The sequence below is a fragment of the Acanthopagrus latus genome, chromosome 3, assembly GCF_904848185.1.
Source record: "Acanthopagrus latus isolate v.2019 chromosome 3, fAcaLat1.1, whole genome shotgun sequence".
NCBI lineage: Eukaryota > Metazoa > Chordata > Actinopteri > Spariformes > Sparidae > Acanthopagrus > Acanthopagrus latus.
In genome coordinates, this window is record NC_051041.1 from 4,017,601 (window position 1) to 4,045,347 (window position 27,747).

Here is a 27,747-nt window from a genome sequence, read left to right on the forward strand (position 1 = left end):
AGTGCGCCTCTCTTGACCTCTGTGTCTCCCACAATGCCTCTCTGCTCTCGCCTACACCCCTGAGCTCATTGCATATGCACAGTTACCTGGTAACAGACAGCTGCTGTTGCCATGGCGCCGCCGGGGCACCCAGGTGTCCAAATAGCTGTCTGAAGGACGGATGATTGGCTGTCGATGATTGGCTCTCTTATTTATTTATATTTTGCTGACTTTTGCACACACACACACACAAATGCATATAAACATGATCTGAGTCCCAGTGATGGGGAGTCACGCACACACACACACACACACACACACACACACTCACAGAGTCACATCCTGACTTTCAGGGGCGTGATGATTGGCTTTCAGGAGAACATGACCCCGATTTGGGCCTGCGGGACTTTAAGTTGTAGCGTGAAGTGTGTTTGAAGTGGCTTGAAGTGACATGTGGCTTGTGTGTGTGTGTGTGTGTGTGTGTGTGTGTGTGTGTGTGTGTGCAGGAGCGAGTGAACTGAGCGCTGAAGTAGGTTGAATATTAAAAGTGCTCCCTTGGCTTCAGACCTGGGCAAAATAGCACTTGAGTATGTTCCAAACGCTTGAAATAACCCGGGGAGCGCTTGATTTCACTGATCTCTTCCCCCCTCTCTCCCGGGGGCCATTCCGAGTTTGTGGCGTGGCTGAAATTGAGCGCGCCCAGAGTCCTTCAAATATTACAACCCACTTTTGCATTCTCATATTTTTTTTTTTTTCGTGCAGGTAATACCCTTGTAGCTTAACCTCTTTACTGCGCTGCTCAGCCAGCCGGCATTGAGTGCCAAAATTGACTCCGGAGCTTCTTTTCTCGCTCGTGCCGGGGTGAAACGCTGACGAGGAGAGGATGGATGTGCAGCTGGCGAACAGGAGTTGGACATTCAGCTCGATGTGGGTCTGATGTCCTCGTTATCGGCCTGACGCGGAGAGGAAATGACTCGGTCTGTGCCGAGGAGAATACAGTAGCTGAAACTGTACGGTGTCAAGTAACGTTTCTGCAGATGTTTGGAGGTTTTTCACACTTGCAGTTCAGTTCCCTCGATACAAACGAACCCAGATCTGTAAACAGGAAGTCAAACGAACGTGTCTCATTCACTGGCCGGTTTTGGAGATGTTTATTCTTTATCAAGCACTTTATCGAGCTCGATCTGTTTATATATCTTCATTGGAGCTCATGAAGACATGTGGAAACTGCTATCAGACCTCATGTTTGCAATTTTGAGACGTCATCTCTTGTTTTTTCGGGGCCTAGAAGTTTTTTCAAGACCATGTTTGGACAAGAGGGTGGAGCTGAGGAAGCTGATCTGATTGGATGTGACTGAGAACGAATCACAAAGTAGATTCCCCCCCTGAAAGCCTGCCCTCCTTTATCGTCTATTTTACTCTAAGTGGAACCGTCATTTACATAACCAACATCGTGCCGTGTTGGAGAAGACTTTAAAATAGCGACTGAGGCCATAAACTCGTCAGGAAGTTGTTTGCTGAGGTAACAAATCAAGTGGAGTCATTTTCTCATAGGCTTATATGTGACCAGAGTCATGATCAAACTACATTATCATTTATTTTTCCCGCTCTATAAGCTGTTTCTTTGGTCTCTCACAGCTCTTGAGGAATATATCTGATTCTTTAGCTTCTAAATACTCCCACTTTGTTCACCACCTAATCTCTATCTGTTTCTGTCTGGTGTGTTTCCTGCTGAGCAATTTGTTTTCAGCGCTTTGTCATGGAAAGAAGGCGGCCTGCCGCTGCTGAAAACAACGCCAAAGCTCGATATGAATCTCAGTAAATCCACAGGGGGCGGCTGCAGATTCAGATAATTCTCTGAATGTTAATCACCACGGATGACTCCTTTCATATTGTCACGTCGTCGCTTGATATCTCAGCTGGCGCTTGAAGGATTTCCTTTCCTAAACATGTGAGACACAGAACATGTGCCATTTCAGATTTTTTTTTTTTTTACCTCAATTTCTCTATAATCTATTGGCTTTATTGGATTTTTACTCATTTTTCTGAGGACGATATCAGCCAATATCAGCTAAGACGTCTCAGTGGGTTGTTTTCTGACCTCGTCTGAGCTCTTGTGGAAAAACACAGAAACACATCCGTGAGACAAAGAAGAAATACCGAAAGAGGAAATTCAGAGATCTCACCCTCCGCAGCCTGGAGCACAACTTCTCCGTATGTGTGTGGAAAATGTGTCTTTTAAACAAACAGACTTTGGCTGCGGTTTGTAGAAATCCAAACAATCAAATTGACAATACACACTAGATTTAATAAAAAGTGAAAATAATCAGCCTTGAACGTTTCTGACCCACTATAATAGATTCTCCCTTCAATAACCGAGCGAGGTGGCAGATGATAATCATAATGCATCTTTGCAACGGCTCAGATTGAAATTCAATACCTTTAATTCCAATTTCTCTAAATGCCGCTGCTTTGTACTCTCCTGGCCCCCGCTCCCTCTTCTTTCCATCAGTGCCTGCAGCTCTCTCCTCGAATCTGTGAACACTTATCCAAGATATTATTGACGAAAACCTACAGCCGCTCAGACTTCAGCACATCCACGGCTGAGGAGAAGGGAGGCAGCTTCTTTAACGGGCAAAACTTCCACCAAACACCAAAACATGCTCCTACATATGATACTTCATAGATGACATGAAGATCAATGAGTTTATGTGTGGAGAAAACACAGACACATCCATCCACAGTGTTGATGTAGCTGCTGCTAAAGGAACAAGCTGGAAGCCGTCCCAACAAAAACGGCAGATATTTGCAATTTGCAGTCAGCGAATCAGAAAATACTGCTTTAACATAACTACTGGATTGGTGTGAGGCAGTAATAGCTTGTGATGACATCGCTAATTGCAAGTATGTTTGTGAGAAGACACCCTGACGATATCTAGATGACAGAAGGTCAGTTCCATACGTACGCCATATGCATAACCCAAGTTCACTTAGGCCATTGTTTGCTTCAGGTTTCTTCACATGGTTTCAACAACAGTTTCTGAATGTCTGGGTGTGTTCATCCTCTCGTTCTGCCAACAGTTCTTTACCCTACAGCACCTGACTTCCTCCTTTGCGCCTGTCCTAATTACTACAGCCACTAGAGGTCACCACCATATAGTAATGTATGGCTGTTTTAGGGGAGGATGATTAGAACCTTGTAGCTATTTACACATCTGGCAGGTACGGAGTAACATTAGCATTCATTTTATGGTCTTATCTATGTCAACCTGATGAATTAAAGTCCAGCATTTTCTCTTTGTTTGCCTTCATGAAATCTGGCTTTTTGCCAGCCGAGCCTCAAAACACTCACCTCTCTAACTTTGTCTCTTTGCTGGGAACAGCAGCCTGTGCATGCTAATGGCAGCAGTGAGACTGAACCAAAACAGTGAGCTGAAAGATGAAATGCTCTGTAGCTCTGAGGGGAGCTGAAGAGTTGGGTGATTTTCTGTGCCAGGAACCATTATTACTTCTCAAGGAAGTAAAAGGTCCCTTCGGCTCTTTGTTGTCGTGGTCAAAATGAGCCTCAAAGATTAGGTTTGCAACAGCTTTCCAGGTCATTTATGCACGCGCCTATACAGCAACAATGCATAGAGGTGTATCGAAGCACAACGGGCGAAAAAAAAAAAAACTGTATGCAGCTGCGGATTTCTGGAAATGGTGGCTGAGAAATAAAAATGCTGCGAGCACTCGACCAACCAGAACTTCAGGGGACATTCTGAAGGGTAAAATAATTTTCCCTGTGGTGAAAAAAAAAAAGCACCGAGTTCCTCCAAAGGTTCCTGGTCCCTGGGGAAAGGCCCCGCAGCGCAGCCTCAGACGCACCGCATTATCTGATGTCTTTCAGAGGGAGCCAAAATACTTGCTTGTCAGATTCTTTCAGTTTAAAATGTATTGGATTCGGTTGAGTAATCACGGGCTAATTGACACACTGCACCACCACAGGAGTGCCGCTCGGTCTCTGGGGCTCTTGGCGAAGTATAATTAAGATGCCATGCGTATCCCGCTGTGTGCAGCGAGAGTGGCTGGGGGCCGCAGGGTGAGGGCAGCAGCTCATTGCTGCCCCTGGAGCCCCGCTCCTGAGTTTAATGACAGTATGTTGTATCACTTAAAAACGCCTCAAGTCTTTAAGTGTGTTATTCCAAATACAAAGAGCAGCAAAGTTACTGTACTCACAGTGCTGCCTAATCCCTTTACAACGACTGAAGTGCCACCTGAAAGGAGCAATTCACTCTGTTGTTGGTTTAAACAGCAGATTCTCCACTCCGCACTGAGCACGTCCTCAGTTCTCCGTCCTGTTGGAAAAAAAAACGCCTTTGATGCACCTCGCTTTGCTCCCCTCCAGCCCTCCCCTCCTCAAAGTGATTTGATGTAATTTGACTAGGTGGATGACAGCTCTTTTAAGAGAGGGGACATCTCGAAATGTCAGCTTCGCTATGTTTACACAAAGAGAGGAGACGGTGCAGGAGGGGGGACCGGAGAGACAAGATTGAAGAGCTGAGATAAACTCAGCCGGGGTTGCTCTCTTCAGCGCCTCTCCTCTTCCTCTTTGTAACTCTGTTTGTTTTTGTTTTTTTTACCATCCTCCTCATTTGTATTTGCTCCCTCTCCCTCTCCCCCTCTCTGTCTCTCCCTCTGAGTGTGACCTAGTTTGATCCTGAATGGTTCGGGGGCTGTCTGTCTCTGAGATAAACTCATTTGCTCTGGATCATTTAGAGAGCAATGCCATTTCACTCCTCCCACCACCACCACCACCACCACCACCCTCTGCTCTCTACCCTCAATGTTATTTGGGGAAGCAAGCAACAGCATGTGTGTGAGTACGTGTGTGTGTGTGTGTGTGTGTGTTCTTTAATCTGTTAAGTGGGTAGAGACATATGGGGAGACACACACACACACACACAGAGAGAAAGAGAGAGAGAGAGCTGTCAGAAAATGAAAGGGGATCTCTGGCTTCAGATAAGGTTGTGAAGTGTTGCATATCCAAAGATATCTGTCACACAAACACAGAGAGCACTGATCGGCAGATTTATTTGGAAAGGTCACGCCGTGTTCCGGCTTGGATGTGTGTTTGTGTGTGTGTGTGTGATCCCATCGGACCTGCTTCTCCGGTTAGCGACGGGCCGAGGTGAACGTCATGTGTGCTCCTGCCTCTGCAGGCTGCTCAGAGCCGTCACGTAGTGTAGCCACACAGCCGAGGGGCTCGGGGAGCTCCTGTCTGGTCTCGGAAGGCTAATTACACTGAGTGCACAGTGATGGAGCCGGCCTGATTTATTTATGATTCTCCCGCTGTCCCACTTGTTCTCGTCAGCCGAGTCATCATCCAGCGTGTCCCCCGATTGGCGAACCGTTTCCGATCCCTGTCCTCCCTCCGCCCACATATTGTTTTTGTTTCAAGAATCAAGGCTCTCCAAACATTAGGAGGCCCGCTGAGCTCTCTCTTTGCACATACTGATGCACACAGCTGCTCTTCAATCAGCCTCGGGGACTCTGTCTGGAGGTCGGTCGATGCAGCCTCAGTAAAAGGAGGACTGGTACCAAAATCTTGACATTTACCATTGATGTTTTGTACGATCATTAAAACAATTTCTGTTATAAAGCTCTTTTTGTACTCGGGCTGTTCTCGATGCGACTTGGACCCCGAGACGCTCCCTGCGTCGCCAGAGCGCTTTTCAAACTGTGATAAAGGGCTCCACTGCAGAGATCTTCTTCTTCTGAAGTAATGGCAAACACACGAAGAGCACAAAGCCGAAGCTGCTGGATGTCCATTAACAGAACAAAGATGGACACCGCTCACGACTGAAGCTCCACCACAGACGCAGCAACAGGAGAAATCTCTCCCACAAATCACAGGCCTCAGTGAATTGATTAAGAAACAGTCCTTACCTGCCAAAAAGCCTCGATACTCATGTAATCAGTCGGTGGTGAAGGCAAACAAATTGGGCCCGGGGGAACACTGAGATGAGGTCAAGTGCTACGACACTGTGCACACTGTGGGACAGTAGCTGGAAGGCTTGACGCTGAGAGAGAGAGAGAGGAACACTGAATACACCGGGGAGGGAGAGACGAGGAGGGGCAGGTGAAACCAATCAGGGCAGGACGCGAAACACACAAAGGCAGGAAGTGAAGCTTCTGAAACAAGAGGAGACAACGGAAACAACGAACAACACAATGACAAACCAGCCAACAGTAACTTAACTTCACATTTTCAAATTGTGTGCAGTGCAAAACATCAACAACAACAGCTGACTGTTGTTGGGGTCAGGCAACAAAAAAAAAGAAAAAGTGGTTAGGTTCAGGGAAAGATCAGCACGATCGCTTGGATCAAATATTTGAACTCAACATTTCTGCAATCAACTGATTTGTTCACGTTTGTGCGTGTCACTGGCTACGTTACATATTGACATTACGTTCGTTATGGGATGGCGGTGGAGTTACAGGCAGGGACTCCTCCAAGCCAGTGACCACCGTTCAAGACTGCGGTTCAACATTTGTAAGGCAGACACCACTGGGTGTTTTTTTAGGAAGATGTTGGGACAGTTTCCAGCCATGTTGACCAGATAATGTGGCAACAAAACTGATCCTCAGACCCTAACCAGGTGGGGTTTTTTGTGCCTTAACCTAATCAGAGAATGTAAAAGCACAGAAACCAAAAGAAACATGAAGTTGTATCAAACAAATGATGTAAAATTTCAACATATTGGTCGCAGAAACGTGCACGACCAACATTTATGCTTATTATTGCTTTGGTTACTTACGTGACATAAGTTAAATACGTTGCTCCGTTAAAGTTCAAACAAACCAGCGCTGACTTTTGACTTTTGGTCTCACACTGAACAAAACCACTGTTTAAAGTCTGTCTGTAGTCTATTTGTATGCAGAATAAAAAACATGACTTATGAGCAGAGCGGCATAATTACAGATGATTACAGCGTTTTGTTCCCGGTGTCTTTTCTCTTCCTGTAGAAGTGAAGTTAATAAGGCACAGAGCGCCAGACAAACACGAGTCAAGTCAAACTCTTGATTGATGATTGGAAGATCTAATCTGGCGTCTGTGATGTAACTGGTGGTATAAAACAAATCAATTGGAGACTTGAAATGACTTTTAAAGACTCGGGGTTGATGAAAATCCATCGTCCGTGCAGACTGATCTCTGATTTATCGTGTCATTTAAAGGCTGGAGAATTTAACAACAATCACAATTTCAGTCGATTTATCCCGACACTTCAGAGACGACTGCATGTTTAACCTTTTGAAACCGAGATTGTCACCGCGGGGAACTTGAGCAGTGAAGAGGTTCTGTGATGTTAAAGAGCTGCAGTTTTACATAAAATCAGCTTTAATGTGCAGCACGCTATTCAATTATGCCGATCCTCACAGAGCGCACTCACTCTGTCTCTCACACACACACACACACACACACACACACACACACACACACACCTTTCCCAGTCATCTCCTCCACTCTCCGGCTCTCGTACCTCTTTTTCTGAAGTGCCTTGCTGAAAAGGGATAAAGAAGCTTTTAGCCTCTAAGATTATAATCATTCCCTTTTTTTATTCTTTTTTTTTTTTTATTCATCATAATTGCCCGTTGATTGCAGTAATTTCCGTGCACTCATAATTTTTGTGGTCTTTTTAGTGCTCCTCGGCGGTCGCTGTATTTATGCATTCTCTGTTTTCTGTGTTTTTCTCTTTTTTTTTTTGAAACGTCTGTCAGTTCATCCTTTCAGAGTCGGTAAAATGCGGGAGGGCGCGCTAATGTCGCCGTCACTGAGTCAGAGTTGGAGGGAGAAGCGAGGAGGGAGGGGGGGGAGGGAAAGAGAGGTGTGTTTGTAAAAAGGAAGGACAGAAGCAACATTTATTTTATTTTATTTTATTTTTTTCGTGTTGGCAAAGCAGCGGAGAGCAAATGAGCAGCCGACTGAGATGGAAGGCGACAGAGTGGCTGCGAAGAGTTTTCTGATGAAGGGGGCTGAAGGACGAACGCGAGAGGGACGAGAGAAAAGAGAGAGCAAGTGGTTAACAGGCAGAAAGGGAAGACGACAGGAGGATCGTAGAGGACGTGAAAAAAAGAATCAGAAGAAATTCAGACTGAGAGAGGAAGGAAAAGGGGAGGAGGTGAGAGAAACGGAGAGAGAGAGAGAGAGAGGTAGAGAGGCAGTTGTTGTTCCTCTGTCACTCATGGCCTCCCTCGGGAGCGTTTAGACCTTTAAAAATCTCCTCCTCTTCTCCGCAGGCCACCAACACTCCATCACCCCATCATCCCTCCCTCCTCCCCCACCTCCTTGAACCCTGCTCGGCTCGCTCTCCACCCTCCTCCCCGCTTCACCTTCACGCCCCTCTCTGCGTTCCGTCGCTTCCGTCTCCCACCTTCTCCCCCCTCCGACACCGAGGATGCTATTTATAAATTGACTGACTGTACGAGGGGGAGTGGATCTGCTGAAGTCTGCGGAGTGTTTTTTTGCGCGTGTTCACGTGTGGCGGGCTGATTCTGAAACACTCATTCATATCCTGTCAGATTGTGTTACAGTCTCATGTCATGTTGCATTTCAGGCACGTAGCTGCAGTGTGCGCGCACACACACACACACACACACACGCAAAAACAACTTCCCCTTAAGCTCCTGGAGGTCTCTTTTTTTTTTTTTTTCTTTGTCAAAAACATTTGGGTATCGCAGCCCTTAAAGAAGAGAGTCTGAGGCAGCCATTCAATCAGCCGTGGGTTTAAAAATGCTCACTTCTCAAAATGGCATTTCATGGCTGGGTGAACAGCGGCACCAGTCCTCAGTCCTCCCCTGCATCATTTCAGTGCTCACTGTTGTGATTACAGTCCGCTGTGTCTTCACCATCTAAATGACTTCTCTGCCTCTTAACTGTAGCTTCCTGTGAGAGAATGCCAAGTAGCTGAAGGATTAGTCGAAGGGAAAACTGAGAGCTTTCCGCCTTCGCGTGGCCGCCAATGAGTGGCGACGTAATACGTAACGTAACATCCAGGATCGCTGTTATCGGTACTGCAACGTTATTGTTAATGAGTCCTCACATGCTCCTGTGATGGCCCCGTTTTCCTGAGCAGGGAAGTTGTTCCTCTTTCGACTTCGGTGTGTTTCATGAGCTTGGTGTGAAAAAAAAAAAACATGGACGCCACAAAGGAGATGTGTTGTCTTCCTCGCACCCAAACAAAGTGTAACTCCAGCAACTTTACCAATCAAAGTGTGCTCGCAGATCATCGTAGTAAAAAGCAGTTTAAAGTCTTTTGTGGCTTCCTCCACAGCGCTGTAAAGGTCTGGCTGCACCAATTTCTCATTCTTGTAAAAGGGGAAGAAGTTTCTGGCTCGTTTGCGTGTCTGTTAGCCAATCGCAATTAAAAGTCCAGCACAAAGCGACGGTGACCCTGCAAAAACAGCGTCAGGGGAAACTTGTTTTGCACTAAGGGGGTCAAGTCACAGCGTGACTGAAGCTAAATCACTGCAAAAAGAAAAGCTAACAGCTGCTAGCATGTTACTGTTGCAGGTTGCTAGCTTGGAGGTTGTTGTGGATGGAAGTGGGGGAAATACGCGCCAGCTGACAGGTTTTATCCCAACGTCTGCATCCAGTAAATCAAAGTGCTCAGTGGCTAACAAATAGCTACTGGATGTTAGCCTCGATTTTGCCATCCATCATGGAAAACGCAGACAAAAAGTGCGAGATCAGAGGTGGATCGGCGCCTGACGTCCTGTTCACGATCTTGTGATGTATGATATGTAATGTGTGAATAAATAAAAAAAGTTTCCTTGCATCATTTTTAGTCAGAAACTAAACTGTTCCGAACACGCATGCATGCCGCTGATGTGCAGTCAGGTCGGGGAGAGCAGCGTCTCGTGACTGAAGGCGACTGCATCACGAATCTTTTTTTTCTTTTTTTTTTTTTTTAATCCGTTGTCATCGTCACTTCAGGAAAGTGTTTCTGTTTAGCGTCGCCGGTAATCATATGCACGTCAAACACGGAACTGTTTTTAGAGTCGCCTGAAGTGAACAAGGTGATAATTGCACACGTGCACTAAATCAAAAGCACCGAGAAAAGTGTTAATATGCACAAAACATTTTTAAAGTGCTACACTATCAATCCGCTCCCCACCAAACCTCCTGCTGATCAGAAGTTGACAGTACATAACATTAGCAGCCTTAAGCCTCTACGCTTATATAATGTAGAACAGTGTTAATGGTTTTATCACCCTCTATAACGATTTCACAACTGAACTTCTCATTTGCACAGCACGGTTTTTTTTTTTTTTCACAGACGAATCAACATGGAAATTCACAAGAGGCTTTTTTTCACATCTCTGCTGTTAATGTTGGATGTTTGGTCGTCCTTTAATTAGAAACCTTCAGCGGTCTGATTCCAGATAACCTTCCTTATCTGAGCACAATGCAGTGTACTGTATTACCTAAACCCAAGTGTTGCATTATTTAGGAGGTAACTATTAAAGCTTTCGCAGACTCCTCGTCTAACAGTACACTGGAAAAATTTCACTTGAATAAAAGGTGTTTTCTTGCTCGCAATAAATTCTAAAAATCCGCCAATGGAACAAGTATAAATTGTCTAAAACCAAGTCCCATTCATCTCACTGAAATGCTGCTTTCTAGATGATTACCTCGCATATCAAGTGTAATGAGATATTTTTCACTGTATTCACATACTGTGAGCCTTTCATCCAGTCGACTTCACATTCAGCGGGAGGTTTGCTGAGGTGGAGGCTGAAGTGGAGCATTGAATATGCTGCAATTCGGACATGCGGGACGTTCAACATTTATACATTTCGAACACAACATTGTGCAGTACAATGCCGTGGCTTCATGGTTCAGGTTTCATGGATTTGCAGAATGAAGCTGGGACGCGAAACCACAAATAAGTCAAAACTGGACGTTTCTTTATGTTGCTACTTTGCTTGGCTCAAAAACGACTGTTTTGGTCGCCGCGGAACACGGCTGGAAATATCCACATGCGTGAATCGAACTGCGGCTTGAACTGATCTCGTGGGGAAGCAGACCTAAACAAAATGGAGATCAGCCTGGTGCAGTAACTTGCTGTCGTAACACGGTGCTGTAAGAAAAAAAAAACAAAAGCAAGAAGGTTTCAAACAAGTCTTGATGAGCTGAGAAACACGGTCAGTGGAGGCGAAATTCTACGTTTCTGTAGCAGTGGTATGCTAGCAAACATTAGCCTTGAGGGGCTAGAAGGTTTGCCGTTGCTTCAGCTGCTCCGGGATGCCGCTTCACTGGTTGTTGCGGTCCTGCTCGGAAAGCATCGATGTGATCTTCAGAATATCAAACATCTGAGCTCAGGATGCTTATCTGATCTGTAAAATCCCCACGTTGCCAATGTGTCTGCAAAACAGCGTGCTTTCAACAGGCGCTGCACTAGTTTCAGTAAATTGTCGATAAATGAGTTTATTGCCTCACCTTTTCTTCTTTGAACACAAACGTGTCGCCTGCTCTGCCGATTCTTGAAGGTTCATGTTTCTCTCAGTGTGGCCTGTGATGTCAGACAGTAATGGCTGCCATGGGAATAACAACAATGAGCATCAACTCCTGAACCGTGCAGGAAACCTTTTAGCAGAGCACTTTTTGTTGCTCTGGTGCATCTATCTGTGCATTTGTGCCTGTTTTTTTTTTTTTTAAACAAAATGTCTGTTTTTTTTTTTTACTCATGTTGTGTATCAGGCAGAGATAGTTAAGTGCAGGCCTTGGGCACAATGTGTTTCTCTGATGGCTTCTACAGTAATACAGCCCACACACTGGAGCGTTTGATAAGAGAGAGCAATGGAGCGCTTTAGACAGGGATTGTTGTTTCGATTTCATTCAAATTGCATGTGATTCAGCAGCAATTTCTCACCACTTGAGTGTCACTTAGATAATGGCATTATATCTGCAGATTTGGGCTGTTTTTGCTGCCAGGCGATGGAGTGAGAAATGGACAGAAACAGATAGCGGCGAGCAGAAGCGAAGCTGTAGTGTGCCTGCGTATGCCAGCAAATTTCCACCCACTCATTTTTACATCTAAAAAGCGATTCTACAGTATGAAGCCCGGGCTATTGATTTAACAGGATAAATGTTTGATAATTCATATAAATATTCGACGACTCCAGCAGGAGCTCCAGCTCCGACACGCTGACAAGGAGATCGAGCTGGGTGTTGCATAACACTAATGGATGGAGGTGAATGAAAGCGAAAGCGGCCGTTCTCTGAGGTCTGAGTGCGTAACAAAAGAGGAGAATCAGGTCCACTCGGCTCGGAGAGTGGGTGTCAGCGGGTGTGTCGACTTACAGCTAATGCAAACCTGCAGGAGGGAGATTTGGAAGACAAACACACGGAGAACCACGTGGTTCACTCCTGCAGCTCGGTGAGGAAACAACACTTTGTGGCTGTTTGACTTTCGTCACTCTTAACTTAAAGTAAAGTCTGACTGGAAGTTAGAAGCAAAGGTGTGTGAGGTAACACAAGACAAGATCCTTCTCCATAACTCCTGGTTCTGTCGAGATGTAAGGCTTCAACTAACGATCGTTTTCATGTTCAAATTCACACATTATTTTATCAATCAAGCGATGATTTGTTTGTTGCATAAAATGTCAGGAAATGGTGAAAAACTTTCAGAAGATCAGTTTCCTAAAGCTCAATGGCGCTTTGAAATGTCTTGTTTTGCCCACAGCACATAATATAATCAGTTTACTGTCATAAAGGAGAAAATAGTCACATTTAAGAAGCTTTTTTCTTCATAAATAGACTCAAACTGTTTATCATAACCAACTGAAGACCTCTCGTTTCGTGTCTTACATAAAAACATCACGCCTCCCATTAGCTACCACACCGACATGATGTCACACAACGGCTGTTGTTTTTTTGTGTGTGTTTTGAGTCACAAAATGACGCATTTTTGGACGAGAGGGCTGAGCTGGGGAGGAGATCCTGATTGGATCTGAGTGACACACAGTGGTAGCCACATCTTGAAGCCTCCCCTGTTTTTATCATCAATTTAACAGCAAACAGGGCCATAATTTACAAAAATGAACATCATGCTGTGTTTAAGAAGACTTGAATCTAGCGATTGAGTCCATAAACTGTTTACTGCAGTAATAAATCAAGTGAGAAGTAGCGTCATTTTCTCATAAGCTTACATTCAATCAGACTTTTTGAAACCGCCTCCTGCTGGCTATTAGAAAGAAAGACGTTCTGGTGCAGAACTGCTTAATATCCACATACGCCGATGACGCTTCACTCGATGTGGCGGATTCCTTCGTAACTTAATTAAAAACAATGAAATTAATACAATAGATTGAAGCAGTAATTTCTCAGATGGTTTATTTAACAGATCTGAAAGTGAGAATAGTTTTTCTCGAGTGTGCGATGACAGAATCATCAGTATCTTCAGTACTTGAGAGAGAGACCTTGATCCCTTTGTTCAGTGTCCTCCAAAAGTTGTGCATATATTTTGGCACATTTCGAATGCGAACGCACACCAAGAGCGAAGTCAGCCTCATTGGATTTGACTTGGTGGTGAAGGCAGCTTCTCCGTGCTCCTAATTCACCTCACAGTCAAATGAGGCTGTATCCTGGTGGTTAAGAGCCCTCTCAGCACTTCAGGTCCAACTCGAACAAAGTCCTAAAAGCAAAGCCGAGCACCCACAGAAAGAAAAACCAGGACTCTGCTCTCCAAATCTGTTCTTCTCTGACTGTGACCTCGTGCTCTGTGTAATCTTGGCTTGCAGAGTGATAACAGCTTGGGTTTGTTTAGCGCTCGCTCGATAGTTTCGTGATTAATGAACAACCGTATTTATGCAAACGACTTTCTCTCCTGTGTCCAGACATACTGTCCCGCCATTTGTTGCCCTTTGGATTATTTTACTGTCAGCGGTTCCTGGTGGAGCGGTGGGTGGAAACTTCTCCGGCACTCACATTATTCATCAGGTCTTTTCTTAACAGTAGTAGCACTGCTGCTGCATGGACACAGGTGGATAGAAACACATTTACCTGCCAAGTGCTGTGATGCTTTACAAAACTGTGAGCGATTATTAACACCAACATCCGCTTCCTGTGAAACTCCAGTGAAACTCTCTCCTCCTTCCTGCTTTTCACACCTCCTCCTTTAGCCAATCAGGTTTTAGTTCAGTTTTAGCATCAAGCCCCGCCCACCTTCCTCCTTCTTCCCGGCGCCGCCCTGCGTTGCATTTGTCATGCGGTGCAGCGACTTATTGTTTATCGAGAAGGCGGTCGGCAAACATCTCCGCCGTAAACTCTGATATCAGCACGCACACATCAAATGAGCTTCTCACACACATGTTCACAAACAGAGGAGGGAGGAAGTGTGTGTGTGTGTGTGTGTGTGTGTGTGTGTGTGTGTGTGTGCATCTCCAGCTGTGAGGAAAGGCCGATGTCATCCTCTGTTTCCCTCCCTCCATCTGTCTCTCCATGTATTCCAACTATTTTCTCTCCTCACCTCCCTCCGCCTCTCCTTTGTTTTCATTCTTCCCTCTTCTCTTCTCTTCCCTCCCTCGCTGTGTTTTTGCAAACATACGTAATAGGGACTTGCTTCCTCTTCTGTCTGCGGCAGACGTTAACACACACACACACACACACACACACACACACACACACACACACTCTAACAAACACACACACACATGCACACAATGGCCGGTCCAGTCCCTTGTGGATTTAGCCAGACATGAATATTCAAACCCTGAGAACATCTGACTGTTCACCTCCTCCATCCATCCATCTATCCTTCTGTCCAGACTCATAATTGATTGGAACAGAGTGCCACCTGCTGGCAGGAAGAAGTAACTGCAGCCTCTCTCAGACTTGAGACACACTAGTTGAATCAACTTGATATTTTCCCGCTCGTCCCCAGTACTTTAATTTCTTTACATCGGCATCTGGAACTTCTGAGATTCAGAAAACTCAAAAGCAACTTTCTCAACCAAACTGGACAATCCACGGACCTCGCTGCTCAGACTTCTGAGGGGATAATCAGAATATTTACATTTTTTCTCCACTTTTTCCACCGAAATAAACAGAATTACGCACCTACTTCTGAAAATTCGGCGCCACCGTATCAAAAGCTCTCGACACTCGAAGCACAAATCACATCCTTTAGCAAACGTTTTCTCACCCGGAGAACAGCTGTCCTTCGACATGTTGCATCCTCATCAACAGGTACTCACTTCTCACCTGTTCGAGATCAACTGGAAAAAAAACACTTCAGTCGCTTTTCAGAGTATAAAACAGGCTCAGGTGATCTCTGCTGCGTTGGGCGTCAATATTTCTAATTAAATCACACAACCTTGGTTTGAACTCTGCAGCAACGTTGTATCATCAACAACGTGCATTGTATCAGTGCAATCAGTGCAATATTTGTGTTTTTAATATCTTTTTAATGCGTGTATTATGAAATTGCAAACGTTTTGGACTGAAAGGCCTAAAAGTTACAATGCAAATGGAGGAAAAGGACTAAATGTATATGCAGTTTTATACCACCGTTGTTTCTCTGTTGGACATATTCATGTGATACCTGAGCGTTTTGGTGGAAGGAATCAGTTTTGTGCAGAGTTTCATTTCGACAAACAGTTTTCAGTCGTGTGTTTAGACTTGAGAGAAACTGAGCTTCAGTTTTCAGGAAATGTTTAAACGATCAGGAAAAAACTGTGATTATGTCGTTTAGGCGTCATCTTTCTTTCTTTTTTTTTTTGTCCAGATGTTTTTCTTCTTCTGGTCCTTCAGGGAAAATCGTTCTCCCGTCTGAGAATAGACAATGAACGACGACGCGGTCTTTAATCGATTCAAGCATGTTTTTAAATCCATGTAATCGTATCTCCATGTGTTTCAATAACCGTAATTGTACAGACACTATGTACACTTTTGTTCCTGCAGCAGAATGGCTTCATTTTTTTGTGGTGCATCTCGTACAATCAGCTGAATGTGAGTGTGTGTGTGTGTGTGTGTGTGAAACTAAATTAGTGGAAAATCATAGAGGTAATTATCCTTTTATCATCTCTGTATCAAATGCAGTGGAGTGCTTCTACTTCAGTGGAAGCGATAAAATACAATTTGATTTTTTTGGAAAAAAGAGAAAAAAAAAGAAAAGAAAGGAATAAAACAACCTGTGAAAATTACTCCACCCGCCTTCTGTTGTTTACCGCAGGATCCCCGTCGTCGCCGCTGACTGAGAAGCTTCCACGGTGGTAGCTTGGAATGCTGTGCACAGCTGCTGTCAGCCGGCTGTCTCTGGCTTTTTTCCCTTTTTAAATAAAAGCACGACTGTAAATGAGGGGCTTTCACAGACAATTTAGATGCCTCGCCAGCCCTCCGGAACATCATAAACAGGCTCTTAATTGAAAGGAGATGTCGAGGTCAGCGCGAGACTCGGCTGATGCGAGGCGTCGCATCGCCGAGGATTTATGGCGCGACAAAGAGCTTCGAGCTGCGTTCGCTTCACTGGCACCGGATTCTTTATGCTCATCTGACTGCATCGTAACCACACGTGAACGCTGACGACGAGCACAAACTCGACTTTTACCTGCATCACAGGGGAGATTCCTTGTGATGATTCATTCGGCACTCAACACAATCAATTATTCATATTCCGGTTTCTTTTTGAAACCAAAAACATGTGCGTGTGTGTGTGCGTGTGTGTGTTTGTGTTTCTTCTACACATTTTGCTCCCCTACAATTAATAATGAAATACTGCTGACTCACACACTAACTGTTCTCTCTCACACAGACCTCGGCAGCAAAACAAAAAAAACACACAAATATTGCAAGTGAGCAGCATTGAAGTGCCAGAAGCGGTTGCATGACATTTAAATGAATTGCCAATAAAAACGTCTCCCTCTCTCCCTCTCTCTCTCTCTTTCTCTCTCAGAGGAGAAGCGAACGATCACCCCGGGCCCGTCCACAGGCGCCGTCATCGGAGGCATCGGAGGCGCCCTCGCCTTCATCGGCCTCATCATCGGCGCCATCTTCTACATCCGCAAGCGCCAGGAGGACGCAGAGTAAGTCTTCATTAAGCCCTGCCGTGCCCACTTCATCGGTTATTAAACCTCTCGAGCAAAATTAATCTCCCCCCTCTGGCACTGAGGCTCATTAAAACTTATTATATGTCACGCGGGGACCCTGCTGACGTACCTCAGTCACAAATCCTGACCTGAAGTTTAAAACACGAGGCTGCCTGGAGGTTTTTCCCCCCCTGACACCAGCTCCTCACCCTCACAGCTGTAGGAGTGAATTCATTAAACCTTCCCTGTTTTACAGTTGGTTTTTCCTCACAGAGACTTTACGGAGCGCATGGTGAATTAACAGATATACACTCGCTGTTTCCTGCCTATAGAGTCAGAAAGGTTAATTGGTTTCACACCGACTGTGCGTCGCCGACATGTTGCTGCTGCTCTCGTGCGCAGCCACTTACAGAAATGAAGATTGAAATGTTCAAGGTCACAGTTTGTACTATGAAAATGGCCACAGAGTGATTTGTAAGCCAGTCTCACAATAGCTCGTGAAATTAACACAAATTACCGGAAAATCACATTCCTTCAAGCCAATTTGTTTCCAGCAAGTCGCCGCTGCGGTCCACATGGCTCCTATTGCGGCTGAAGATACAGCGAGCGGGCGAGAGCCACGGTGACAGAGAGCGAGATTTATAAATGCATAAAACAGATAAAAATGTGAGCTGTTTGTTCAAAACTTGAACTGTTAAATGTTCATTTTTCTACAGAACATTTCATAATACATGTTTATGATTTCGGGCGGTGGTGGTTTTAAGCTCGGCGAGCCAGCGACAGGTCGATGAACCTCGTTGGGAGAGAATTACTTTCAAGCCGAAGTAGAAAACTCAAGAGAAAGAAAGAAAGAAAGTTGATTATTGAGGCTCATTCCACCGCTGGCCAACCCAAAGCCTCAGTATTCAACAACCTGGGAATGAGAGTCAATAATCATGTCTTTCTCTTCAACTGTCTTCTTCAGCTTTAAACACCTACTTTAGTTGCTGAAGAGCCACAAACGTTGATCAGGAGTCGGCAGATACCACAGCAGAACTTTAAAGGAGACTTGAAGTATAAGTTTAGACAAAAAATTGAATCCAGTCTTTGTCTACGGGAAAGTCGGTGGAAGTTTCGTAGTCCACAAAAGATTTCTGGAGCTTCACAGCAAAGCAGAGTCGCAGCATTCTCCCAAACATCCGACGTATAAACTAATAAAAAGGCTCCATGCGGCTGTAGTCCACGTCTCTGACCACCTTGCACACCCACTTCAGAGGGTTTTGGATACGAAACTTCCCCAAAACTGATGCTCCGAATGAAAACAAGTTGCGTCGTGTCTGCCGGATGCATTAAGTCGTCAATTTCCCAATAATAAGGCGGTCGTCACCAGTGAAACAAAATTTACAAAAATGTCCAAACAAGATGTGAGATGAATGATGCATCAGCGTCTGTTAAAGCCTCCTGAGTCGCTGTCAACTTCCTCACCGCAGTGTGTGTGTGTGTGTGTGTGTGTGTGTGTGTGTGTGTGTGTGTGTGTGTGGCGGTTAATGGTATTATCTGATGGACCTTTGCGCTCCTGCTAAAGTCTACTTGCTGTCGAGTTCATAAACAGTTTCCGTCCTGAGCCTGGAAACTTCTGTACGAATGACACACACAGACACACGTGAGATTTCAGATTTCCTGCGAAACATTCGAAATAATAGAAAAGATCCTTCCACCTCGCTGAAACTCTCCGTCTCCTCTCGTCCTGGCTTGTTCCCTCTCACACTGTGGCATTGTGGCTTCGCTTCTTTACAAAAGCACAAACTGAAAACACGTTCGGATGAAGTTCATCAAGGGCGTTTTGTATTAATATTGTAAATAATGTACAAGGTGTCCAGGAGGAGCGTTTTTCATTCTTTATTCTGAATGTCGACGTCTACAAATACAAATCCAACGATTAGAGTCTGATTCTGAGTGCCAGTGCGAAAAAAAAAAAACCTTCAATCACAATCAGAGAGCCGACGCGCTGCAGAGTTGTGTCTTCTCAAAGGTCAAACTAAAACTTGTAAGAGAAAAGAAAAAGATAAAAGCGACTGCTGCAAAATTTAAGGTTAACGAACATGAAGTACAGACTGAAGATGAGGTGACAGTCGCAGATGCTACTGAGTGAAAACACCGAAGAGAAAAAAACAGACACAAAGTTTAAATTATATATATATTTATGTAAAAAAATAAAGTAAAATCAGTGTTCAAAGGTGAACGGTATAAAGGATTGAATGAAGGATCAGCCGAGGAACGTGCGAACATCACAAAAGTCTCCGTTTTATACTGAAAATGTTTCTGCTTTAAAAGCGATCGCTGAATTTTGCCTTCAACAATATAATTGTCATGATATCGACACATTTTCAGGGTGCACAAAGACACTTTACAGGTTAAAAAGCAGAAATGTATTGTGGGAATCTGGACATTGTGACGAGCAGGGACGGGTTTGACAAGTCCGAAAGTCCTGTCATCCGTCTGAATCGAACGCCTCGGGCTGATCGATGCCGGCGTGTTTTCTGACAGTTCGGTGTTACGAAACAATGGCGTCGACCTCGTGAGTCTAACCGCTGGACACCGTATGTCCCCACCACATGACGCGGCGCCACATTTGTGTCGTTCCTCGATTTTAACGTAATTACCAGCAGTCAGAGCAAGAATCCATGATGACACGCGTGTCAATAAAACTTATCAATTCACGTCTGCACTTCACGGCACAGCGGGTCGTCTTTGAGTGCTCAATATGTCATGTTCATGTGTCCGTGCCCTCTCAGCTGCACAACCGCTCTCTTTGTTTAGCGCCAAAGAAAAAGAAGAAAAAAAAAAAAATCTGATGTCTTAATGAAGCAGCGATCAATATCGTATTATCTCTTCTTCTTTTTTTGTGTCCGATCAGGGGCCCCCCCAAGCACAAGCCCCCTCCCCCGGTGAAGGCCGGCAGCTCGACGGAGATGGTGAGTGGTCGACGCGGCCGCGGATCGATCTTTATTGTCGCTGCGATTATGCTCTGCACACACGTACAAACACACACACACACACACACACAGTCCATTTGGGCAGTCATAATGGGGCTAATGGCTATTGATTGGAGATCTGAGTTGGCTTATGTGTCGAAATAATTAGCTTGGTTTTTAAAGAGCTCCATTAGAGCCCTCCTCCTCTTCCTCCTCCTCCTCCTCCTCCTCCTCCTCTCTTCACGTTCTATCACATTTTGTTGTGCTTGTGCCACGTTATGTAATGGGACTAAAACTCTGCAGTTTTATGTTGATTAGGTGGATAAAAGATGTGTAAAAAGCGCCGGCTGAAATGGGGTTCACAGGGTTCGGCAGTAAAAGTTTATTAGATGTCCACAGTGTTGTAGAGAGCACCATCTGCAGAGAGCAAAGCTCTCGTCTCTGAGGCCTCCGCATCAGGACGCAAGGTTTTATCACCACACTGCAAGTGTTTCAGGTCTCTGAGTGCAGAAAATTAAAGGTTTTTATACACAGGACGGCTTCCTGACAGTCGTGTTCGGACACGTTGCGTCTCAGGTTCTTCTGAGTTAAATCAGACCACGATCTTCCTCTAAACTTGACCAAGTCCTGCCAGTAATCTGAGAAACAAAGTTTATCAAAGCTGTGGTTGATACAGTCACGATCGTGAAACATTTCCTTTCCTCGCTTGGTAAATATCTGAGCCTCACAAGTTACAGTACTGAAGTGTTTGTATTTATCTGAAGTCAAACCAAGTCGTCATTGTTGTGACTTTATCCTCATAAAGTTGCTGTAGCTAACTGCTATTACAGAATTATTTTTGCAAATTGGATATTTATTTTCAAAATCAGCTCTGTCAGCTTTCATGACAGCATAATCTGGATGAATACTCAGTTCTGATCGAGCTGGAAGGTGTCGACTCACTTCTGATACACAGAAACTGTCAGTTCACGTTCTCTATAAATGTGCCGCAGTCTTTATCATTTGGCTGCAGACGCGTTGATCCTGACTTTGGATCTTGCGAGCGTAACGTGAGCTTCTCTTTTAACTTCATCTCGCGCTGCTAAGTTGTATCTGGGGTTCGTCCTGTTAACCGGACGATGGCGGACACCTCGTCAGTCACTAACCCCGTTTTAATGAGGACGGCTGCCGGTAAGGTTCATCCGTTCGCTGCTCCAGTGAATCAGACAGACTTTTGCAGCGGGAGATAAACTGATCCGCTCGGCTTTAAGAACCCTTTTTCTCAGCTGTTAACCAGAAAGCTAACTTTACTTCAAAGTCAATAACTCTGCGTGTGGCTGAAAAGCAGCGAATATCATTCGAAGCCGCGATTAACAAACAAGACTTGCTCGGCAGAAGCTGACAATGCACTGTGAGTAAGATATTTAGATTTAGATACATCCAGGTGCATCACTTTAGAACAGTGAACAGACACAATCGTGTCACCTGGACCGTGTTGTAAGTTGGGATGATTTGGTCAAAGTGAGGACATCATCACGTATATCTCTGCTATCTTACAATGAAGCTGAACATGAGACACTATAAGTGAGAAAACCACACATGGAGATTGAATATTATCTTACATTTCTCATGAATTTAACTACATACTAAGAGGTGCGTCACCATGAATATAACATGAACTTGTACTTAAGCGTTCCCTCGGGCTCGTCCTCCCCTCAGCCGTCTCACACTGTGTTGTTTTCTGCTTTGTTTTCTCCTCCCCGCGTCGATGTGGTTTCTGCGCATGTAGCTGAACAAGCCATCAGAGCCTCCCACGGCCACAGAGACGGCACCTCTCAGCCCGGGAGAGGTTTACTACGAGCCCACAGGGGGCGAGCCTGTCACGGTAACTAACGCGCTCAGAACACAAAGCCATGTTTCTGCTCGCTGACACATTCGCTGGGCTGCTATCTGTTCGGATGGTGTGTCGGGGCTTCACAGCATTTATATCAATCAAGTGATATTAATGGTTCGCCGTTAATAATATGCAGTGTTGTGTAAATTCAGCTTAAAATTGTAACCTAAATACACCTGATTTTCTTCTCATCAGGCTCTGGATGCCTCATTCCAAGAGAAATTATCAAAAATGTTAAAATCTCACAATGTTAAAGGAGGTGAGAAAAACTTCCTGGATCTGTCCCTTTATCCAGATCCAAAACAAAAGTTAACTGAGTCTATTTTATGTGCTGAGATTCGTCTTCAATGTAAGTTTCGACAGAGACATTCATGTAATGTGTGGTAAAGATGTCTTTTTTTGCCTCTTTTGCAGATATAATGTTTTAAAAAACTCCATAAACATGCTAATTTTGGTAAAATGAAATTAGGTCACATAACGCTGTGTTGCCTGCTGATGCTGTTAGTCAGCTAACAGGGCTAACAAGCTAACAGGGCTAACAAGCTAACAGTCTCAGATATCTATCGTTGCACCTTTAATATCCAATAATTCTCCTGCCTTTATCACCATTCTGTATGTGATCAGATTTATATGCAGAAACTTAACGTCCTTTGACGTCCGTTGATTCTTGCAGAACCTGGATGACGAGACCACCGGAGCGCTGAATGGCGGCGCCCCCGCCGTCCTGGGCGACCCGGCCAAATACGACAACGTCAACGAGCTCAAGGACCACGTCGCCGACGGCCACCACGGCAACGACTTGGACGCGACCAGCCGCGAGGCGCCGGCTGCCAACATCTCCCGCGGCGAGAGCTTCGTGTCTTCCGCTATGTACGTGTAGCGGCGGCAACCTTAGCTGCACATCACAGGCGTGCGGGCAAGTTCCAGGTCACCTAAATTTGCATGGAAAGCAACGGAGAGCACACTACGAATCCCATCTGTTGTACACGAAACTTTTTTTTAAGATATTTAAGTTTTAACCGACATATGGTGGCGTTCTGTTCATGAGTTTATATTTCTTTAAGAGGCACATTTATGGGAGATAAACAAGTTTTTAGCGGTGACTTCTTGGGTGTAGGAATGTCAGCAAGGGAAGGGAGCTTTTCTTTGTTTTTAATCATATTTATATTTAAGATATCTGTTCAAGAGAAGCAAAAATATCAATGTTCTCAAAGCAATTTAAGATGCACACACACACACACACACACCTCACACACAGTAGCTCATGATATCCGACAAGCCAGACAGCCATTGAAATCGTGTGTACTGCATATGATGAGGCGGGCTTCCACAATGATTCAATCACACGGCTGAGAGGTGTCGCAAGCTAGGTGGACTGGAACACTCCCCTCAGCTAATTAACGCACAGCGCTCTGCCGCTCTGCGTGACGCTCGCAGATCAAAACTTTTCACCGAGAGAAAACAAAAAAAAAAAGAAAAAAAAAAGGAAAAAACAGCGAGACGACGGCATTTTCAGTGGATCCAGTCTGATGTATTATTATGCAACATTTTGTGCCATGAACACGTGGCGTCCCCATCGCGTCGCGCGTGAAGCCGCCGGTCCCGAAACTGTTCCGTCGAAAAACATCGGAAAGTACAAACTACCGTCTTTTTAAAATCCCTTTTCCAGAGTGCTCCTCGTCCACGGTTGGTTTGGTTTGAATTGCGTACGGCTTGAATTCGGTCCCAGGAGCTCCGACGTCTGATAATCTGGCTCGACGGGGCAGCTTAAATTAATCACCGAGATGTTTGGGAAAAAAAGTATTTCAGTTATCATCCACTCCCGACAGCCGAGAGGAACAGCCTTCCCCACTCTTGCCCAGGCTGCAGTCCAGTAAAGAAACATTCCGCTCTATTATGTTGTCAAAGGGAGCCTCGTCCATCCGGCCGCGCTCATTAGCGGCTAACGGAGAGGAAGCGACATTGTTTTTTTGGGGGGGGTTTAAGCTCCCCAACCTGGCAACGTGACGTGATTAAGATTCCACCATTCATTCATTTTTTTTTTTGCAAGAGTTGGTGAGGCTGCGTGTCGGGGAGATGAAAACTCGTTTACAGCACACACACACACACACACACACACACACACACACACACACAGACACACACACATACACCACAGGTTTCTTACATGCACACACACAGAAAAATGGCAACGTTTGTATTCAGTCCTCATGAAATAAGTCACAGGATTACGGCTGTAAGCGTCACTAAGGAATGTATTTGAAGATGTTCGGCGTGTATCAGAAAGACAAACTGCCATTAGCGCCATTTTTTTGTACAGATGAGAAATGGTCACCGACTCTGATACACGCAGAACACGAGGGGGGAGCTGCGCGTTTGAGCCGATCGTCCGCTTTTAAATGGCTGAATCGCTAAAATTTGGTCTTCATAGATGTCAGATGGTACCAAACAGTGTAAATAGTATTGATTATATTGATGATATAATATATTGTTGGTGAAACGTGTACACATGAAAAAAAAAAGAAAAAAGAAAAGAAAACAAGTGTAGGTGTTATCAGTGCCTCTGTACAGGGGGTGGAAGTTTGTTAAATGTCAAATTGAGGGATTTGAAAACAAAAACAAAAAAAAAGACGTGTATATTACTATTTTGCTTTTCACGGGTACATTGAGGTCGTCACTTAATACTAAAAATGTTTTATTTGAAAAGTGTAAAATGAAACGACACAACAAAACAAACAAACAAACAAACAAAAAAAAAAAGAAATGAAGTGGTGTGGGTTTTACTCCTTGTTCATATTACTCTGCATGGCATGATCGGTGGCTTGTTGAAACACTTTCCCAAGGCTGTTTGCGGAATAATCTTCTTCATTTGTTTAAAAAAAAAAAAAAAAAAAAAAAAAAAACACTTCTGAATGTCAAAAAAAAAAAAGAGGAAGCTGTTTTTTTTTTTGTTTTTTTTTCCATCGCCGTCTCGATGCATCTGTCACAGTCACACACACACACACACACACACACACCACGAGCACCAAGTCCAATTTAAGTTGAGAGAGCGGGACTTTTTTTTTAATTTCTTTTATTTCCTTTTTTTTTTTTTTTTTACTTTTTTCTTTGGTTCGTGTCGTGCGACGGCTCGGCGGGCTGCCTTGTTTTGTCTTTTTGTTGTCTCTGGTGCTGATCCGAGATGCAGTCAGCGTGGAATCGTCATCTCTCACGGTCGCAGAGTGCAGCACACACACACACACACACACACAGATGCAATCTCCCCGTCGCCTCTCTCTCTCTCTCTCTCTGATCTTGAGACCTCGAGGCCAACAAGTCGTCACGAGTTATAATGCCGACGGTCTGACGGCGGGCTGCAGATGACCAGAGAAGCACACAGTCCGGTGCAGACAGGTATGAATGTTGATGGAGCCGGCAGGTAGAGATTCAAACCGGAGGAGGGCCACAGAAAAGGAGACGTTAATGAGAGGCGGGAAGTGTTTTTTTCACCGCAGCTTTTACCTTCACGTGCGACGTCGTCACCAAATGCAATTTAATTAGTTTTTTTTTTCTGACGTATGACAATCATCTGTTGGTATTTAATTGTCGCTGGCTTCGCTGGAGAGGCTTTTATTTTATCGTGTGTGTGTTCGTCGTTGTTCTAGAAGTGCCACGTCCGTCCTGGAGAGGTCGTTTGATTAAAAAGATTAAAGTCACAGCTTTGTTTTACAAACTGGGTCATATTCGGTTGTTCCCATCTATGTTGTTTTAAAGAATGAATCAGCAGCGTGAATTCGGGGCCGATGCAGGATAAACCGAGACTTCTGCGACAGCTGACGGTGTCTTTTGTCTGTCTGCTTTTTGTGTCTCAGATGTTTATTTTTTATTAAAGGGAATGTGTGCATGCTGCATGGACCTGTGGGATGAAAGCTGTTTTATCACTTTGCACGAAGAATCGGACCTCCGTGACGAATGTCTGGCGTTCTGACCGGCCGGGATAAAACATTTCTGCAAACCACAGATTTATTGACATTTGTACAAAACATGATTTATAGTCTTCAAGTTATATGATTATTATCTGATTGTCGTAGCGGGAGGTGGAGGGAGCGGTGACGGAGCTACAGGTGACAAATCTGCTGAACGGACCGCAGTAAGAGTGTTTCAGCATTTGTAGGTGTTAAACTGTTGGATATTTTGGACGAGGGACCACGATTCCACTGGGCCTGTTCCTGCCGCGTTACAGTCATGACAGTTCAGCCAGTTTAGACGTTACAGCAAAAACATGTTTGTGACGGTTAGTAAAAGGGTATTTTAAGCCACAACATGAAGTTTTCCTGACCCAGTGGGTTTTCTGCCAACATCTAACCAGAAGACAAGAGAGAAACAGAAAGCTCGACCTAAATAAACTAAACTTGCGTCATAAAGACGTTTAAAGTTTCAGCGTATCTGTGGTTTTGCAGAAATGCACTCACGCTGGTGATCGTGCTGTCTGTGACTCTCTTTGTCAGACAATCACGTACAAATGTGTTTAACAGCCCGGCTCCTGCAGAACAAAACGTGTCATGAAGGGGAATTAAATGTGATGGTTTTGCCCTTTTGTGTGTAAATTAATTTCCTGAAATGAATGCATATTTAGTGTTCTGTGGATTAATGCGCCTAATGTGTTTGCCAGCGGGCTGCTGTTGATAGATTGAGCGAAAGGGGGGGAAAAAAAAAAAAAAAGACAATCATTGGGACGTGTTGTGTCAGAGGCCTGTGACTCAGCAGAGTTTCATCTCCGCCGTCTCGTCTTTGGGGGATCGTTCAGTTTTACCCAGAGCCTTACGTTTTAATAGAGTTGCTTCGTTCGTGACGTATCTGTAATTCAGATCTCGACAGCAGCAGGAATACAGTCAGGAAGCCGCCTCCTCTAACAGATACTGCAGAGAAACATTAGCTCACGCTCAGTTTCCAGCCTGTGTTTGCACAGAGTCGACACTTACAAGAGCTTGTTGTGTTGCAGTGATTTCTAGATCGAGTCTCTGGGTCCGTCTCTTTTTTTCTTTTTTTTTTGTGGAAGCAGAAGTCTCCCCGTCGCCCCCTGTTACGGGTTCGATGCCAGAAACACAAGCTGTGAATGTCGGCGATAACGCTGTTCGGTCGGAATCCGTTTGCCCTCGTTCTTTTTTTTTTTCTTTTTTCTTTCTCCTCCCCACACACACACACACTCTCCGTTCTCTCTCATTCATCCATTGTCATCACAGCTTTTCATCACGGAGCCAGACGTGCCTTCTTTATGTTATTTTTAGCTTTTCTGTTCTTGCACTTCTTGTCTGACAGTAGAACGGATGATGAAAGGGGGGAAACACACAAACACAGGATGGGTTTGACATTGAGGATGGCAACGCTTGGAAATAATAAAAAAAAAAAATTACAAAAAAAAAAAAAAGGAAACCAACACACTGGAGATGTAATCATATTTCTTTGTGAATGTTTATTGATTTTCTTTCACTTACTTTCTTTATCACGGATCAATTATCATTTTGTATGCTTTTTGGGAAACTTACTGTACATGTTTTACAGATCATTGTCTTGTCAAATAAAATGTAAACCAAACAGACACGAGGTTTTGGTGGTTGTTTACCTGAAGAGACACGCCGGGCAGCAAGTTAGTCTGAAAGTCTTGTTACTATCCTCAGATAATAGATTCAGCCTGAGCTAAGATCTTTAATCTTAAGAAAATCATATCCATAAATTAGATTTGTTTAATTCACATCCATAAAATGTCATTAAATGTGTAATTTACGCACTAAAATACACTGTACCCTCATGATTGCATGCATTTGAAGCAGTGCAGCCACTAGAGGGCACCACTCAGAATCAAATCTTTTTCGTCAACATCCGTTCATATTTAAT

General features: G+C 44.5%; 1 protein-coding gene across 1 annotated transcript in view; it reads left to right on the forward strand.

The window, feature by feature from the left end:
- Positions 1-27,451, forward strand: part of pvrl2l (PVR cell adhesion molecule related 2 like) — a 307,071-nt gene extending 279,620 nt beyond the window's left edge. Inside the window, exons 7-10 of the mRNA XM_037092449.1 lie at positions 16,914-17,043; positions 19,943-20,000; positions 21,769-21,864; positions 22,547-27,451. Of these exons, the coding sequence (XP_036948344.1) occupies positions 16,914-17,043; positions 19,943-20,000; positions 21,769-21,864; positions 22,547-22,753 (491 nt within the window). The 3' untranslated portion in view covers positions 22,754-27,451. The remainder of the gene's footprint in view (positions 1-16,913; positions 17,044-19,942; positions 20,001-21,768; positions 21,865-22,546) is intronic.
- The last annotated feature ends 296 nt before the right edge of the window (positions 27,452-27,747 follow it).